General features: G+C 38.3%; 1 protein-coding gene across 1 annotated transcript in view; it reads right to left on the bottom strand.

Moving 5' to 3' along the window:
* The window catches only part of MTPAP (mitochondrial poly(A) polymerase), a 28,522-nt gene extending 11,627 nt beyond the window's left edge, over nt 1-16,895 (bottom strand). Inside the window, exons 1-5 of the mRNA XM_070428670.1 lie at nt 16,737-16,895; nt 12,827-12,999; nt 12,065-12,298; nt 10,717-10,941; nt 19-230 (exon numbers count right to left, since the gene is read on the bottom strand). Coding sequence (XP_070284771.1) covers nt 19-230; nt 10,717-10,941; nt 12,065-12,298; nt 12,827-12,999; nt 16,737-16,890 — 998 coding nt within the window. The 5' untranslated portion in view covers nt 16,891-16,895. The remainder of the gene's footprint in view (nt 1-18; nt 231-10,716; nt 10,942-12,064; nt 12,299-12,826; nt 13,000-16,736) is intronic.
* Nucleotides 16,896-17,598: the final 703 nt, after the last annotated feature.

The following is a 17,598-nucleotide window of genomic DNA, read 5'->3' as shown; positions in this document are numbered from 1 at the left end:
AAACTCAAGAGATCATACCTATTGTTAGTAGTCAAATCACACTGAAATCCAGAGGCCTGGTGTGAGAATCTCACCAGCGGACACCGAGCATTTAATATTTTTTGTACACCCACACAACCAGGGCCAAAGTTGTCAAGGCATTCTCCTATCACAGAGAGGATCTTCTGAGTTGCAATTCTTTCTGAAGGAACATTTTTCACTTGAAATTCCATCAGAAAATTTCCTGAAGTCTGAATAATAAAAACATTTGTTAATAGGAGCTTTTTATAAAAAGGAATCTCTTACATAAACTTTTTCAAAAGAATGCTCTAAATCATTCCTGACAAACAAAACAAGAACAAAACAAAAAAACACAGCCAAAAGCAGATTTGACAGTATATGTACAAGATCAGTAGATCAACACAAGAAAAAGACAGTATAAACAGACTTAATTATATATAGAAATTTAATACTTAATAACATAAACTGCAAATTACTGGGGGAAAATTACTATTCAACAAATGAGTCAAGTGACCATTAAAAAAAACACAACTATTTAAATCCCTACTTTGGTCCAAAAACCAAAGTAAACTCAAGGTGAATAAAAAATTTAAATGTACAAAGTTTAAAAGTTTTATCAATAAAGTACAATAAGTGAATATTTTTACAATCTCATAGTAGTGAAGGACTCTCTAACCATTACACAAAATTCCAGAGCACACAAAAGAAAAAATATTATATAAAAATCAAAACCATCTTAAGGCAAAGCATATATTCATTACTAGATAAGAAACAAAGTAAGATAAATGTCACATAAAGGGCTACTTTTCCTAATTTATAAATAAGAGTCTGTACATATGAAAAGGAGGAAAACACACCCAATTCTAAAAATGGGCAAAAAGACTTGAATAAGAAATTAACAGAACAAATAAAACTGGCTAAGAAACACAGTACAAGATGTTCTTGTATTCTAGAAAGTAAAGAGACTTTTCATTTATCAGTCTGGCAAAGACAAAAAGGCTGACAGGATCAGCACTGGTAGTTGTAAGGAAGCATGTATAGTATACACTGACAGGGGAAGTGTAAACTGGGACATACTTTTGCACAACTTCAATATCTATTGTAATTTTAAATATATACTTTGATAGCCATTACAATTCAAGGACATTATCTCAAAGAAAAACTTGCATAAAGGAATCAATTTACAAAGCTGCTCACTCACTGCAGCATTATCTGTGAGGCTCCCTACCCTCAATCACCCTTTCTTCCAGAACTCATTCCTAAAAGGATCCAGGCTCCAACAACATTTATCATGGAAATGTACCCCTTACTCCCAGCTGAGTGGACCAGCACTATAGAAGTGTACCATCCATTCATCCAGAAATCTCTACTAGACATTGGAGCTGAGGCTCAGAAGCAATCATGTGGCTGAAATATGTGACTCAGAAGTTTGAGGGCAGGTGCATTCTATACCACAAATGAAAATGTAAAGCAAGTCAATGAGGGAAGAGGGAGAGCAGAGTGAAGGGGAGAAAGGAAGATAAATAAAGCAAATTTGTGGGAAGAGAGAAAAAACACTTCATGAATTCTTGATAGTTTACTCTTCCTAGTTCTAGTGCTTTCCTAAGACTCATCCACATTGCTGGCCCTGGGTTCTATGGTGCTTCCTCTACTACCTTTTTTCCCCTTTGTTTAAGCTAGTTGGATTGGTTTCTGCTATGTATAATCAAAGAATATTATGCTCTGTCTGGCAGCTCAGCAGTTAAACGTTGACCTATGAACCTGGAGGCCATGTTCGGTTCCCAGTCAGGACACATACCCAGGTTGTAGGCTCGATCCCCAGTGGGGGGTGTGCAGGAGGCAGCCAGTCAATGGTTCTCTCTCATCATTGATGTTTCTCCTTCTCTCCTTCCTTCCTTCCTTCCTTCCTTCCTTCCTTCCTTCCTTCCTTCCTTCCTTCCTTCTTTTCCTTCCTTCCTTCCTCCCTCCCTCCCTCCCTCCCTCCCTTCCTCTCTCTCTGTCTCTTTCTTTCTTTCTTTCTTTCTTTCTTTCTTTCTCTTTCTTTCTTTTTCTTCCTTCCTTCCTTCCTTCCTTCCTTCCTTTCTTTTCTTTCTTTCCTTCCTTCCTTCCTCCCTCCCTCCCTCCCTCCCCCCCTTCCTTCTTTCTCTTTTATTTTCCTTTTCTTTCTTTCTTTCTTTCTTTCTTTCTTTCTTTCTTTCTTTCTTTCTTTCTTTCTTTCTTTCTTTCTTTCTCTTTCTTTCTTTCTTTCTTTCTTTCTTTCTTTCTTTCTTTCTTTCTTTCCTTCCTTCCTTCCTTCCTTCCTTCCTTCCTTCTTTCTTTTCTCTCTCTCTCTCTCTCTCACCCTCCCCTCTCCCTTCCTCTCTGAAATCAATAAATATATATTTTTTAAAAAGAATATTACTTAATATACCAGTAGTTGGCAATAAAAATGGGGAAAAAAGAATACCACCCTAGTTGCCTAAAAGAATGAAAGACTGCTTAAAAGTATGATACATTGATTCCAGGAAATATTCCACAGCCATTAAAAATGGTGAGTAGATAGAACTGCCAAAACCCTATTAACTGGGGGTGGGAAATCAAGTTATCTGTATAGATTAAGTTATAATATATAAAGATTAACTTTGTGTTTAAAAAAAGAAAAGAATTTCTAGCCTCACTTGGGTGGACATCTTGCCTTGCACTGAGAGGCTGCTAGTGTGATTCCCTGTCAGGACATATGCCAGATTGAAGGCTCAATTCCCAGTAGGGGGCGTGCAGCTGATGGGTGTTAAGTTCTCCCTCTTTTTCTAAATATCAATAAACCATTCTTTAAAAAAAAAAAAATGTCTACATGAATAGAAAAAAAGTTCAGAAAAAAATAAACTAGTCAGAGTAGTTATCTCTGGAGGTGGTGGGACCATCAGAAATATTTACATTATACATTTGTGTAACTATTACTTCATGATCAGAAAAAAAGGATTTAAAAATATACAAATGTGACATGTATACAAACAATCCCCACAAATCAATGTTATATATTCTCTATTGAGTTTTGCCACCTAGATAGATTTCTATTTACTAGTAAACTTTTGTATTAGATTAAAAAATGGATTTCCTTTGAAAACATTAACATTTCAAAAATCTAGTTTAGTTCCTTTACTATAACATCTTTGTAACTTTTGTTTCCCTAGTCCAGTGGCCGGCAAACTGTGGCTCGTGAGCCACATGCGGCTCTTTGGCCCCTTGAGTGTGGCTTTTCCACAAAATACCGACTTCTGCGCATGGGCCACGAAGTTTCAATCACACTGTATGTGCGCCCCCGCACGTGGTATTTTGTGGAAGAGCCACACTCAAGGGCCAAAGAGCCGCATGTGGCTCACGAGCCACAGTTTGCCGGCCACTGCCCTAGTCCATTCTGTTTTCAAATACAAGTACACAAATTTATTTGGAAGGAGAAACCCAAACAAGAAGAACCAATAAATAAAATATGGAGCTCCTTAATGAAAATGCAAAGAAAGAAAAACATCTTCTATCAAGAGTAAGCAGGTTTGACTTCTCCCAAAAAGACATACAAATGGCCAGCAGATATATGAAAAGATGCTCAACTTCACTACCTACTAGGGAAATGAAAATCAAAACTATGAGATACCACCTCTCACACCTGTTAGAATAGCTATCATCAAAAGGACAAGTAATAACAAGTGTTGGAGAGATTGTGGAGAAGAAAGATTTCTATTTACTAGCAAACTTACATTCCTGAGGTGGGAATGTAAACTGGTACAGCCAATATGGAAAACAGCATGGAGGTTCTTAAAAAAATTAAGAATAGAGTTACCATATGACCCAACAACTCCTCTTCTGGGTATCTAACCAAAAACATTTATTTGTAAAGATATATGCATCTCTACGTTCACTGCAGCATTATTCATGGTGACCAACACATGGAACAACTGAAGTACCCTTCAATAGATGACTGGAGAAAGAAGTGGTAAATACATACAATGGAATGTTATTCAGCAATAAGAAAAGATGAAATACTGCCATTTGTGACAACATAGGTGGCTCTTGAGAATATTATGCTAAGCGAAATAAGTCTAGGAGGAAAAAGTCAAGAACTGTATGATTTCACTCACCTGTGGTATATAAAACTGAAAGTAACAAATGAACAAACAAGACTAACAAAAACTCATAGACACAGAAAACAGTGGTGGTTACCAGAGGGAAAGGGGGGGGTGGGGGGAGGCAGTAAATGGTAAAGGGGGTCAAATACATGGTGATGGAAGAGATTTGATTTTGGATGGTAAACGCACAATGCAATACACAGATGATGTATTAAAGAACTGTAAACTTGAAACATAATTTTACTGACCAATATCACCCCAATAAATTTAATTTAAAAAGATTAAGCAGGTCTGGAATAAAAAGACATATTTGGGGTCAAACCATCTAAGGATGGCAAAAGAAAGGCAACAGGGAGAGTAGTATCAGACTAAATGGTAGAGGAGAAATGCTTGGCTCAGCTGCATCGATGTGAGAGAGAAACATTGATCAGTTGACTCCCACATGTGTCCTGACCTCCAAGATCAAACCCCAAACTTTGCTAAGTATGTGTCCTGGCCAGGAATTGAACTACGACACTCCAATGGACTGAGCCACCCAGACAGGGCAGTAAATATTTCTTATTAATTTTGTTATTCCTCATAGCACTACTTAATTTCAGATAAAATTTTTAAATATTATTGCATGTTCTTCCTAATCTCAATAGTATTATGCCACTATCTAACAAAGATAAAACAGAAGTTAAGGACCTTGACCATAGCAATAATTTAGGTGATAGAAAATAGGACTTAGCTACCAATTTTTACCTCTATTTCTTAAATCCACTAGGATACACAAACCGATTAGAAAAAGAAAAACTGAAAGAGAAAAGGCAAGTTTTAACTTAGGATTTTGTGCTAAAATAATCTTGGTGAAAAGTTAGGTGACACATTTCACATGTAAGCATCTTTCACACATTAAAAAATTTATGAAAATTTACAACTTTAGTTAGTAAATAAATAAGCAAATTATCTGTTTAGTACCTGTGCTACACAGAACAGTCCACACAGTCCTCTAAGACAATCAAGAGTCTAACATATTCCTCCTAACTGCCCTCAACTCAGACACCCACAAAGTACTAGAAAGTAAAAAGGAGGAGAGTTCACAACTGCATGAAGTAGTCAAAAAAGATGTGTTATGAATTAAAAAGTGCTTTTTTTCATTATAATTCATTTAATGTTTATATTAGTAAAGCAATTATTATGTTAAATATTCCAAAGTACACATTCTTAACAACACTGCAAAGTTAAACCTACATATAAAATAATGCCAAATTGTTTGGTGAGACTGAGGCACTACCTTTTAATGTATTTTCTAAGTACTAGCTATATTTCAGAAACCTAAGACCCAACTACAAGGTTCCAACTCCTTTCTCTGCTTCCAACAGAACATTTTGTGTTTCTTACTTGTACAATCTTATATAATAAAAGCCTAATATGCTAAGTGCCTGGTTGTCTGTTCAACCAATCAAAGCATAATATGCTAATGCTATGCTAAAGCCGCTCAACTGCTCGCTATGAGGTGCACTGACCACCAGGGGGCAGACACTCCAACTGGTAAGTTAGTTTGCTGCCGGGATCCTGCTGATCAGGACTGAGTGAGATGGGCTGGACATGCCCTAGAGCTTCTCGCAGTTCCTCCCTGGCTGGCCAACCTCCCGTGTCCCTCCTCAGCCCCAATAGTGCACTGGTGGGGTCCCTTGGCTTAGCCTGTGCCCTCTCGCAATCTGGGACTCCTTGGGGGATGTTGGAGAGCCGGTTTCGACCCGATCCCGCTCAACACAGGAGCTGCCCCCTGGTGGTCAGTGTGCTCCCATAGGGGGAGCGCTGCTCAGCCAGAAGCCAGGCTCATGGCTGACGAGTACAGCGGCAGTGGCAGGAGCCTCTCCTGCCTCTGAGGCAGCGCTAAGGATGTCCGACTGATGGCTCCCGGACTGTAAGAGGGCGCAGGCCGGGCTGAGGGATTCCCCCCACCCAGTGCATGAATTTTGTGCACCGGGCCTCTAGTAATAAAATAATACCACCACTGCTGATGGTGGTCAACATTTGAACATTTATTAAGTGCTAAGTACTGTCCTGTGTTCCACATATATTAGTGCAATCAATCCCCTCAAGCACTACAGTAATGTTCCAATTTTACAGCTAGCACATTTGAGGCACAGAAATGGAAGTAACTTACCCAGGATCATATAGCTAGGAAGTAGAATTTCTTCTACAGTCTGGCTCCTTGGCTTTCAACTATTACAACACATTACTATGCACCTTGATTAAACATTGAAGTCTTTTATTTAAAACTAGAGGCCCAGTGCATGAAAATTTGTGCACTGGGGGGGGAGGGGCGGATGTGTCCCTCAGCCTGGCCTGTGCCCTCTCGTAGTCCGGGATCCCTCAGGGGATGTCCACTTGCCGGCTTAGGCCCGCTCCCTGTTAGTCAGACATCCTTAGCGTTGCCGAGGATATCTCGCAGCTGTCAGCCCAGCTTGTGGCTGAGCGGAGCTCCCCATGGGAGAGCATTGACCACCAGGGAGCAGCTCCTGCATTGAGCGTCTGCCCCCTGGTAGTCAGTGCGCATCATAGCAACCAGTCCTTCCCAGTCGTTCTGCCATTAGGGTCAATTTGCATATTACCCTTTTATTATATAGATAGCCTAACACAATTGGAATGTCTTTGCCAGAAACTTAATGTAATTTCAAATACATGTTAGTAAAAGACAACCATTCATTTCCAAGTGTTTCCTATTCTTTCAATTCAGTAAGTATATACTGAGCATATTAAGTATGCCAGATACTATGTGGGATAAAAAAAAATGATCAGACATGGTTCCTGTCCTATATCAAGGTTATGATATAGTAAGACATACTCAACCACTAACTAAATATAACATGGGATTTACGGAACACAAGCAAGATACTACAACAGAGAAGACTGGAGAAAAAAAAATCAAGGATGGTTTCAAGATGGCAGTGTCAGAACTAGGCCTTGAACACGGTTAGAAATGACAGTCAGGGAATGGAGGAAAAGAGCAATCCTCTCTGAAAGAGTGTTTGGTTACTACTCATATTCTAAAAGTATGAAAATTATAATTGTTAGTTAAGTGGAAAACTAGGCATGAAAATGTCATGATAAATGATTTGTAAAATTAATTAAGAGGTAGATCATTTCAATATTATGCTAAAGAGATGAGCCGTTCTAGGTTTGTGAGAAGACCCAACCTTGTGTTTAAGACCTCTAGTACAGACTGAAGGTTAGAATACCAAAGTATGACACAAGAAATGAGGTAGAGAGCAGGATGCTTTGACAATAATCTAAGTGAGAGTTTCTAAGGGACTATGTGACTATAGTTTTGAGGATCTAAATGAAGAGGTGAACATAAAAGTAAACTTAGAAGCAGAATTAAGTAAGATGGCCTGGCCCTAGCTTGTTTGGGTCAGTGGATAGAGCGTCGGACTGAGGACCAAAGGGTACCAGGCTCAATTCCGGTTGTACCTTGGTTGCAGGTTCAATCCCTGGCCCAGTTGGGGCATGTGTGGGAGGCAACCAATCAATGTGTCTCTCACATTGATGTCTCTCTCTCTCTCTCTCTCTCTCTCCTTTCCCTCCCCCACCCTCTCTCCATTCCACTCTCTCTAAAAATCAATGGAAAGCCCTAACAGGTCTTGCTCAGTTAATAGCGCATTGGCCTGTGGACTGAAGGGTCCTGGGTTCAATTCCAGTTAAGGGCACATGCCTGGGTGTGGGCTCAATCCCCAGTAGGGGACATGCAGGAGGCAGCCAATCAATGACTCCCTCTCATCATGGATGTTTCTATTTCTCCCTCCTTCTCCCTGCCTCTCTGAAATCAATAAAAATACATTAAAGAAAATCAATGGAAAAAATATCCTCAGATGAGGATTAACAAAAGAAGAAAAAAGAACAAATGTCAAGAAAGCTAAAATACTGTAATTAACATGAAACATATATAAGAACATTTATAAAAATGTGTAAAGAATATTTGCAAGAGATAAAAATAAGTTTTGTTTTCAAAATGTTAAGTCTGAAGTGTCAACTGGACATCCACAAAGAGATGACTGATAGTTTGAAATACATAAAAAAAGAGTTAAAAAAATATTTTTTAAAAAATATTTTTTTATTGATTTCAGAGAGGAAGGGAGGGGAAGAGATAGAAACATCAATGATGAGAGAGAATCATTGATTAGCTGCCTCCTGCATGCCCCAACTGGGGATCAAGCCTGTAACCTGGGCATGTGCCCTTGACTGGAATTGAACCTGGGACCTTTCAGTTCAAGGCCAACGCTCTATCCACTGAGCAAAACCAGCCAGGACAAAAAAAAAATCTAACGTTTTATAAAAACACAAGACACCTCTGCAAAGTTGTAATTAAATTAACACATCCCTTACATTGTTTGGGAGAATGGCAGATATACTGGTTAACTTTACTCTGTTAGACATGGAGGTTAATAAGAATATGAATGAAATACATAAATTCTAAACTATAAGAGAAAAAGGGTTAGGAAGCAGGAATAAAGAAAGCATTAATCCAACAACAGGAGGCAAGAAAGAGAGTGAAAAGTAACAAAAAAGCATAAAAAGTAGAAAATAAGAAATAGAAATTAATCCAAAAATTATCATTAATAATCAACAAATACATTGAACTAAAAATTTGCAGATTTGAGTAAAAGCATAAAATTTAGTGATTTGCTATTTATGAGACATACCCCAAATGTAACTATATAAAGGCTGAAAAGAAAGATATAAAAGAAGATATGTGAGGCAAATAGCAAGTGGCCATCTAAACAAACAAAATTTAAGAAAAAAGCACTTAGAGATAAAGGACATAATCTACATATATAAAAGTCTAATATGCAAAGTGTCTCCTTGGGAGTTCAACTGACCAGGAGTTCGATCGCTCGCTATGACTTGCGCTGACCACCAGGGGGCAGCTTGGAACAAAGGAAGTCTCCAGCCAGCAGCTGGAAGGCCCCAATCGACCCTGATTGTCAGCCAAGCCTAGGGACCCTATCCATGCATGAATTTTGTGCACCGGGCCTCTAGTTTAATAATAAATAAACCTAATAAAAAGATATAACAAATCATATACCTATATGTATCTAACATAGCATTGAATAAAACAAAAATCAAAGGAATTCTTAAAGGAGACGTTAACAAAGCCAAACATCATGAGATTTAAAAAATATTTTAGGCAGGCCAGTGTGGCTCAGTGGTTGTACATTGACCTATGGACTAAGGACAGTGGTCGGCAAACTCATTAGTCAACAGAGCCAAATATCAACAGTACTTCTTCAAAATAGACTCGCCCAGGCCGAAAACCGACTTCTGCACATGGGCCATGAAGTTTCAATCGCACTGTACGTGCACCCCCACGTGGAATTTTGTGGAAGAGCCACAGTGAAGGGGCCAAAGAGCCACATGTGGCTCGAGAGCCACAGTTTGCCGACCACAGGACTAGGAGGTCACTGGGTTCGATTCCCGGTCAGGGCACATGCCCAGGTTGTGGGCTCGATCCCCGGTGGGGGACATGCAGGAGGCAGCCAATCAATGATTCTCTCTCATCCCTGATGTTTCTATCTCTCTCCTCCCTTCCTCTCTGAAATCAACAAAAATTTTAGTAAATAAATAAATAAATAAAAATATTTCAAGCCTGGCCAGCATGGCTCAGTGGTAAAGTGTGGACTTAAGGACCAGCAGTCAAGGTTGATTCTCAGTAAGGGCATATGTCCAGGTTGCGGGCTTGATCCCCAGTGTGGGGTGTGCAGGAGGCAGTGATCAATGATTCTCTCTCATCATTGATGTTTCTCTCTCTCTCTCCCTTCCTTCCCTCCCTCCCTCCCTCCCCTTTCCTCTCTGAAATCAATAATATATTTTTTTAAAAAATACATTTCAATAACTATTTCACACAGATAAGAAACTAGTTAAGATACAGATAATTTGGCCCTAGCCAGTTTGGCTCAGTGGATAGAGCATCGGCCTGCAGACTGCAAGGAACTGGGTTCGATTCGAGTCAAGGGCATGTGCCTAGTTTGTGGGCTCAATCCCACTGTGGGGTATGCAGGAGGCAGTCAATCGATGATTCTCTCTCATCAGTGATGTTTCTATCTCTCTCTGAAATCAATAAAAATATATTTTTTTAAAAATACAGATAATTTGAATACAATAAGTAATGTTAGCCTCTCCAAAGAATTTCTGAACTCTTGAACCATTTTATTACACAGGTATAGAATATTCACCAAAAAAATGATCACATATTAGACAAATACAAAGAAAGACTTTACAATTCCAAAGAATCAATATCAAATAGACCATATTCTTTTTTTGTTGTTGTTAATCCTAACCCAAGGATATTTTTTCCATTTATTTTTTTAGAGAGAGTGAAAGGAAGATAGGAAGATAGAGGGGGAGGGAAGGGAGAAGGAGAGAGAGGGAGGGAGAGAGAAGAAACACCAATGTGAGAGAGGCACATCAATTGGTTGCCTCCTGCACATGCCCCAACCGGGGCCGGGGATCGAACCCGCAACCCAAGTATGTACTCTTGACTTTAGAAATCAACAGTTATAATTTATTTAAAAGATTTTCTTTACTTTTCTATTATATCAATTTTAGTGATCTAAAGATATATAATTACCTTGTGAGCATTGAATTTTCCAATTTCATCTAGATCCAAAAACATATCCAAATCACATCCTAATTTCCCAAAACTGTTCACTGAAGAGCCAAAAGGTCTGACTGCACAGTCTGGAAAATATGCAGCCGCTATGTCTTCAATAAGAGAACAGGTGAGATAGCGGAGCTTCGTGTTCTCCTCTGTGAGCTGGAACTCCTTCAGGAGTGTGTTCAGCTGATCATCTATCTAGCTGGCCAAAACAAAAACAACAAAACATAGAAAATATACAGGTCATATAAAGAAACTGTCATTATACTTCTAGAGATGGTTTTGGAGACCTACCTTAAAAATACGAAATCTTTTTTCTTCAACCTTAAAAGAGATTTTTTAAAATACCCATAAAAAAGCACTGAGAAATAATGACATCAGCAAAATAAAAGTTAACCAGAATTAAAACTACTACTTTTCTTAGCAATGAGTACAAAGTATTTTCTTAGGAAAATGAAAATAGTAAAATGCTCCAGAAGAGGAAGTCAAAAACAATAAAAAAGATGGACATTTTTTAAAAAGTTGGGAGGACAGAAGAACTAATGTTAAAAGCAAGAAACACCAGAAATAAGCAATGCTTCAAGTAATAAAGGCCCAAGATCTATGTTCCCTAAAATAACAATCATATATATATATATATATATATACACACACCATATTCTAGTATATGATGTGTGTATATAGACATGATTATCATCAGTCATACATATACACATATATATGACTGCTGCTAAAATGATTACATTTTGCAGGTGTACACTGGAATTAAATACTTAAAATACAAATCATAGCCTTAAATGCCCATATTTGAAAATAATATTAAGAATAAACTGAAGCATTCAACTCAAAAAATAAATAAATAAAAGCAAAGGAAATATAAAAGGTTAAAAGTAAAATTTTTAAAATTAGAAAATCAAACCACACAATATTATTGTTATAAATAAAACTATGAACTGATTCTTTGAAGGGACTACTAAACTAGCTAAAATTTTGATAAATCTAAGAAAAAACAAAACTAACATAAACATTATTAGAGCAGAAACAAAAGAGATAAAACCAGAAAAGAGATATTTTAAAATTTGGAGAACAATGCCACGTATAAATTTATCATTTTGTTGACAAGAGAAAGAAAGCCGAAAACTTTGGAAGAATATGGTTATTTCTGAGGAGTACAAATTGGGTATGGGGTCAGGGAGTGGGGAAGAATTACTTGTATTTTTCACTCAACATATTCTGTAGTTTGAATATTTAATAATAAGAACTTATATAAAATAATGCAAACATATTTTTTAAAGTTGGGTAACTATATCTATAAACTTACACTTTCAGCATCACAAAGTAATTCAAAGAGCTTCTTGCTTGAAGGAGGCGATTGATTACAGCATGGTATACATGACTGTTCGGAAGTCTCGTTTGATGAATTCTTCAACTTTAAATTGAAGAAACGTGATCTGAATGGAATTGCAGCCTCTGTGCCCATGCTTGGAGTACGAGTTAAATTCTGCAATGAAGCTACACTTTCCTTTTGACAGAATTCTACAACAGCATAAAGACCCTATATCAAAAACATAAAAATAGAACACATTTCAAAATGATGTGTTTACCACAGTAATATTTTAGTTCATATTTCAAAGCAATTATTATAAGGTGAGAAAATATTAATTTTTAAAATTTAAAAATGATATGCTTCTAACAGGAGCATTGGTTTTAATCATTATAAACAGATAAGAAAAAACATTATTATAAAGTGATAATAGTCAAGAGAAGCTGAAAAGAATGCTAAAATAGAAAATTAAAAGGCAAAACAAAGATCCCTCCTACTGTTCTTTATCCCTAAGATAATGGGATTATTTGAAGTATTCAAATAATGAAATCCTTCAATTATAAGCAATTACAGAATTGCTTATAATTCTGTAATCCTCCTATAAGGAGTTCTATTCTCATATCTCAAGCATAAATCTCTTAGAGAAATTTAAATAAAGAAAAATGTAGAATAGCCAAAGAGAACTTAACTTTACCACATGCAAAGAGGCAAAAGAGCTAGAAATAAAAATAGTAAGTTTATTGTTTTTCAAATACTTACAAAGCTTTCAAAGAAGAAATGATTATTTATAGGTCCATGTTGGGATAAATACTTGAGAAACTTTTTTTCACTGATTTTATTTGGGCAAAGTATTAAAATAGTCCGCTGTGCCTGTTCTCGTCTTTCTTTTTGCACCTCAGAGAATCTCTTTTTGGGAGTCCTGTCTTCCGAGCCTATGAATGAGACAAAACCAATTCTAACATGTATAAAACTTAAAAGTATATTTTGATCAAGTACATAAAAATTTTGTTTCTAACTAAAACCAACATTATCCTAACCTCATCTTCTTCTCTTCTAAGGATGAAGCTATACTACTTCAATTTTCATTGTACCATTTTTCTTGTGACTATCATTAAAACTGCCCACTTTCCACCCTGTCCAGATAGCTCAGTTGATTAGAGCACTATCCCAATACACCAAGGTTGTGGGTTCAATCCCTGGTCAGGACACATACAAGAATCAATGACTACATAAATAAGTGGAACAACAAATCGATGTTTCTCTCTCTCTCTCTGCCCTCACCTCTCTAAAATCAATCAATAAATTTTTTTAAGTGTTTCAACTGTCCACTTTGTTTTTATTTTTTTTGATCCTTACCCAAAGATATTTTCCCACTTATCTTTAGAGAGAGTGGAAGAGAGAGGGAAAGACAGAGAAATATTGATGTGAGAGAAACACATCCATTGGTTACGACTGACCAGGGCCTGGGCTGGGGAGGAGCCTGCAACCCAACTGAGGTAAGGTACTGTCCTTGACCAGAATCGAACCCAGGACCCTTTGGTCTGCAGTCCTATGCTCTATCCACTGAGCCAAACCAGCTAGGGTTGTTTTGATTTACTATATTCAATGCATAGTGCTAAAAAGAGTTCCACAGGATTTTAAAAGCAAAACCAGGAAAGTAAAGTCACTCATTTGACATTTCCACAAATACACACATACAAAATCTGTGTAAATTGTAACATTCCACAGCCTGAAATTATTATAAGCTTGAGTTTACTAAGACAATAAGGTTAGAAATTTAATATAGTGAACTAAGTTATTACAGTTTTTCTTTGTCAAGGGTCTGGATTAGGCTTAAACAATTAACAATTATCAACTATCATGTGCTCAGGGAAATCAAAGAATTTAAAACCTAGTTGCTGCTCATAAAGAGCTCATGACAATTTTATTAAAGAAAGAGGGTAAAAAAATTTTTTATTAACAACCACTCTAGAGGTTAGGGGTTTACAATCACAGGAAATAAAGAAAATAAGAGCTGTGATGGTCAAGAATTAAATACTACTAATCCACTGACCACAAAGAAAAGATCAACAAGTGAACCAAATATAAAGAGAAAGAAAATCATTTAAGTTAAAGTCAAACACTGAATCTTAGGAATTCATTTTTTAATCCAAAATATTTAACTTATAGTTGGATGACTTAAAAGTGCTTCTTCTAAAAATCTGGAATGGTATAATCTAGAGATTATAATTCACCATGTCTAGTAACAACACCCTCCAAAAAATTGCAAAGAGATTAAATGGAAAATGTAACGGATGTATGGAAATCAAGAGGCTTTTAACATCATATTCTTTCAAAAGATTATTATAAAACTAAAAGACAGCCTGGCCAGCATGGCTTAGTGGTTGAGTACTGACCTATGACCTATGAGCCAGGAGGTCACGGTTTAGGTTTAATTCCGGGTCAGTGCACAGACCCAGGTTATGGGTCTGGTCCCCAGTGGGAAGGTGAGAGGGGGTCGCGCAGGAAGCAACCAATCAGTGATTCTCTCTCTCCCTCTCCCTTCCTCTCTGAAATAAATAAAAATATATTTTAATAAAACTAATAAAGGAAATACTGTAAACACACTATACTTTGATTTCAGCAAATTCCAAGACATCCTCATAGATCAATCAAAAGCTCTTTCTTAGAATTTTTCAAATTCAGGTGAAAGATTATTTTCATTCTTCCCTTTGAAGAAAGCTATGAGCACAGGGACATGAAGCTACTGGTGGCCATGCTCCCCACCATCCACATCCCCAAATAGAAGAACCTGAGATAATGAAGCCACCAAACAACAGCTGAGGAAAAAATACCTCACACTGACCACATCCATCCAGTCAACCTTAAAGCAGCTATGTATTTTTCTGGAGTTTGGTTACATGGGTTGGTATTCCTCCCTTTTCTACTGAAGATCATTTAAATTAGCTTCTGTCACCTGCACCCAAGAATCCTGAATAATATACTACATAATTCTTATTCTTAAATAAGATTTCTTTCTACTACTCACATGAAAGCTATGTTAAAACTAAGATTATCGTGGAAATGGGAAATTAGTCGATTTTAGCCTATTTTAAACATTTTTCAACCATTAGAGGTTGACCAAAAATGAAATTGCCTGATTTATGAAACAGTGTCCTCCTTGTTACTAGAAAATATTACTAGGAATGTTCTGGCAATGAGTTTTCACACTGAGTAAAAAACTGAATTAATCCTTTCAATTACAAAATTATATGCTTCTAAGTGAGTATAAGGTGTAGTTACCTTCTCTTTTTAAAACTGAAGAAGAAATTCAAATGAGGATTTTATACTGTCCCTGAGTGCTTAGCCAGTTATATTATCCTAATGATACAAAATGAAACACATTTCCTAAGAAAAACAATAAAGCTGTGTTAAGTGAGTAGTCTTGGAATCAGAAGGTTTTATTCTTATCTTAGCTACTGAACAGCTGGGTAATTTTGAATTAGCCACTTGGACTAGTCTATTTCCTCATCTATCAAATAAAGTAATAATAATTCCTTCCACATCTACTTTAAAGAGTTTTATTTTTCAGAGCACATGAAAATACTCTGAAATTTAAACCACTATACAGATGTTAAATTATAATAGCTTGTTTGGCATAATCCTTAAATTTCCAGAGTTCCTTAAGAATTTTTAACACAAGCAGCTTCTAAGTCCAATCCAATCAGTATTCCAATGAAACGTCATATTAAGTAATATTTCTCCCTGTCCATACAGTCTGATGGGGAGAGCAAGCCTATCATTTATTTTATGGGGAAAAAACTTTGCTTGTTTAGCCTGCTTCAGAACTGCTCCCAGAAACAATTTCATATCTTAAAACTAGAGCTCCAAGAAATAGAAGAAATCAACACGTTTTGTTTACCGCTCCACTTGAGGTCTAAACTCAGCTCCGTGACACTGCACAAGTCATTCAGCTCTTCGAGTCTCGTGCCACGTCTGTAAAACGGGTCCACTGACACATTTCTTGCTAGACTGTTTTAAGGACTGTAAACATGCACACAATTCTTGGACCACAGAGGGGTTCAATAACCGTGGGCTTGTCCATACACAAGCCCATAAAATGTAGAACGCCTTCAGGGCAATAAATAGCCTGTTCCAGTGAATGCCTATCTGCTACCAGATTTATTTTGCTCACAACGGATAAAATCACCAAGTCAACGGCAGCGGACTTCACCGGCAGAGCCCTACAGTTGGGAGCCAGGATCGTGGTTATTCATCAAGACTTCACTACACTTGGCCTCCATCAGCAATTCGTATCAAAATCAGAAACACCTGTGAGTCATGAAGTACCTGACTGGTAGGTGGCACCTACGTTATCATTGGGAATATTATTTCGCCAGATTGTAAAATACTAGCAAGTTGTGTTCTTGACCTGAACTTGAGAGGTTTAAGCAATTCCATTGCGGCGCACAGGAGTCCGCAGAGAAAAGAAGGCCACACACCCCACGCCACGAGCCACCGGGGCAGCCCTAGGTCCCCCGGGGGTGTCAGGAGCACAGGACGCAGCCTCACCCTCGGTTCCACGGCCGATCCCACGGGCCACGCGTTCGCCCGCGATCCCAGTCTCTTCCCCCTTCCCCGCCCGCGGCGGACCGGGCTACAGAGCAAACCGGGGACACGGCGCCATCACCTGTCTCCGAGCTCCCCGAGGACGGCTGTTCCCCCCTGGCGTCTGCGGCCACGGTTCCTGGGCAATTCAGCCGCCTGTGGATGGGACGCAGGACTTGACTTCTCTGAGTGCACATGGACAAGCGGCTCAACAGGCCCACGCCGCGAGCCGCCATTGCGAGAGCAGTGGACGCGCTGAGACGAAAGGGCACGCAGCTTCGCGCAGGCGCGCTGAGGCGAAAAGAACGGGCAGTCTAGAGGGTCAAACTAGGCGAAAGGCGTTTGCTTACAAAAGAAGACATTAAGTCCGGAATGAAAACGCTTGAGCTCTCAGACGTGTTTTGTTTCCACTCCCCCAGAGTTCTGTAAAAGAAGACCCAATAGCCCGCCCGGCCTGTGGCTCCGGTTTTGAGTGCGGCCCCTCCAACAGGTCGCCGGTTGATAACTCTATATTTAATATTTTGAGGAGCAAAACCGGTCAGGGCACTGCCCGGGTTTCAGGCTCCATCCTCAGTGTGGGTGTACCGGAGGCATCCAATGGATGGTTCTCATACATGTTTCTGTCTCTCTCTCCCTCTCCTTTCCGCTCTCTATAAAATCAATAAAGACATATTAAAAACATAAATACAAGGAGACCCAACAGTTTGAGCATGCCCCGAGTCGTGAAAAGAAACAGCGCAAGGTCATGAGGAAGAGGTACTGACTTGGGAATTTATACTTTGGGTATAAATAACAAGAGTTTTTCTTTACCAGATACTGCTCTAAGTTCTTTCATGTATTGACTCTTCATCCTTATGACCACCCTATGAGGTGGGAACTGTTAATAATCTCTATTTATGTATGGGGAGATTAAGGCATGGGCAAGTTAATATTCCTAAAGTCAC

The sequence above is a fragment of the Myotis yumanensis genome, unplaced genomic scaffold, assembly GCF_028538775.1.
Source record: "Myotis yumanensis isolate MYYU_CA2020_CCGP unplaced genomic scaffold, mMyoYum1.0.hap1 SCAF_1, whole genome shotgun sequence".
Lineage (NCBI taxonomy): Eukaryota > Metazoa > Chordata > Mammalia > Chiroptera > Vespertilionidae > Myotis > Myotis yumanensis.
This window is presented reverse-complemented; position numbering and strand designations above follow the sequence as displayed.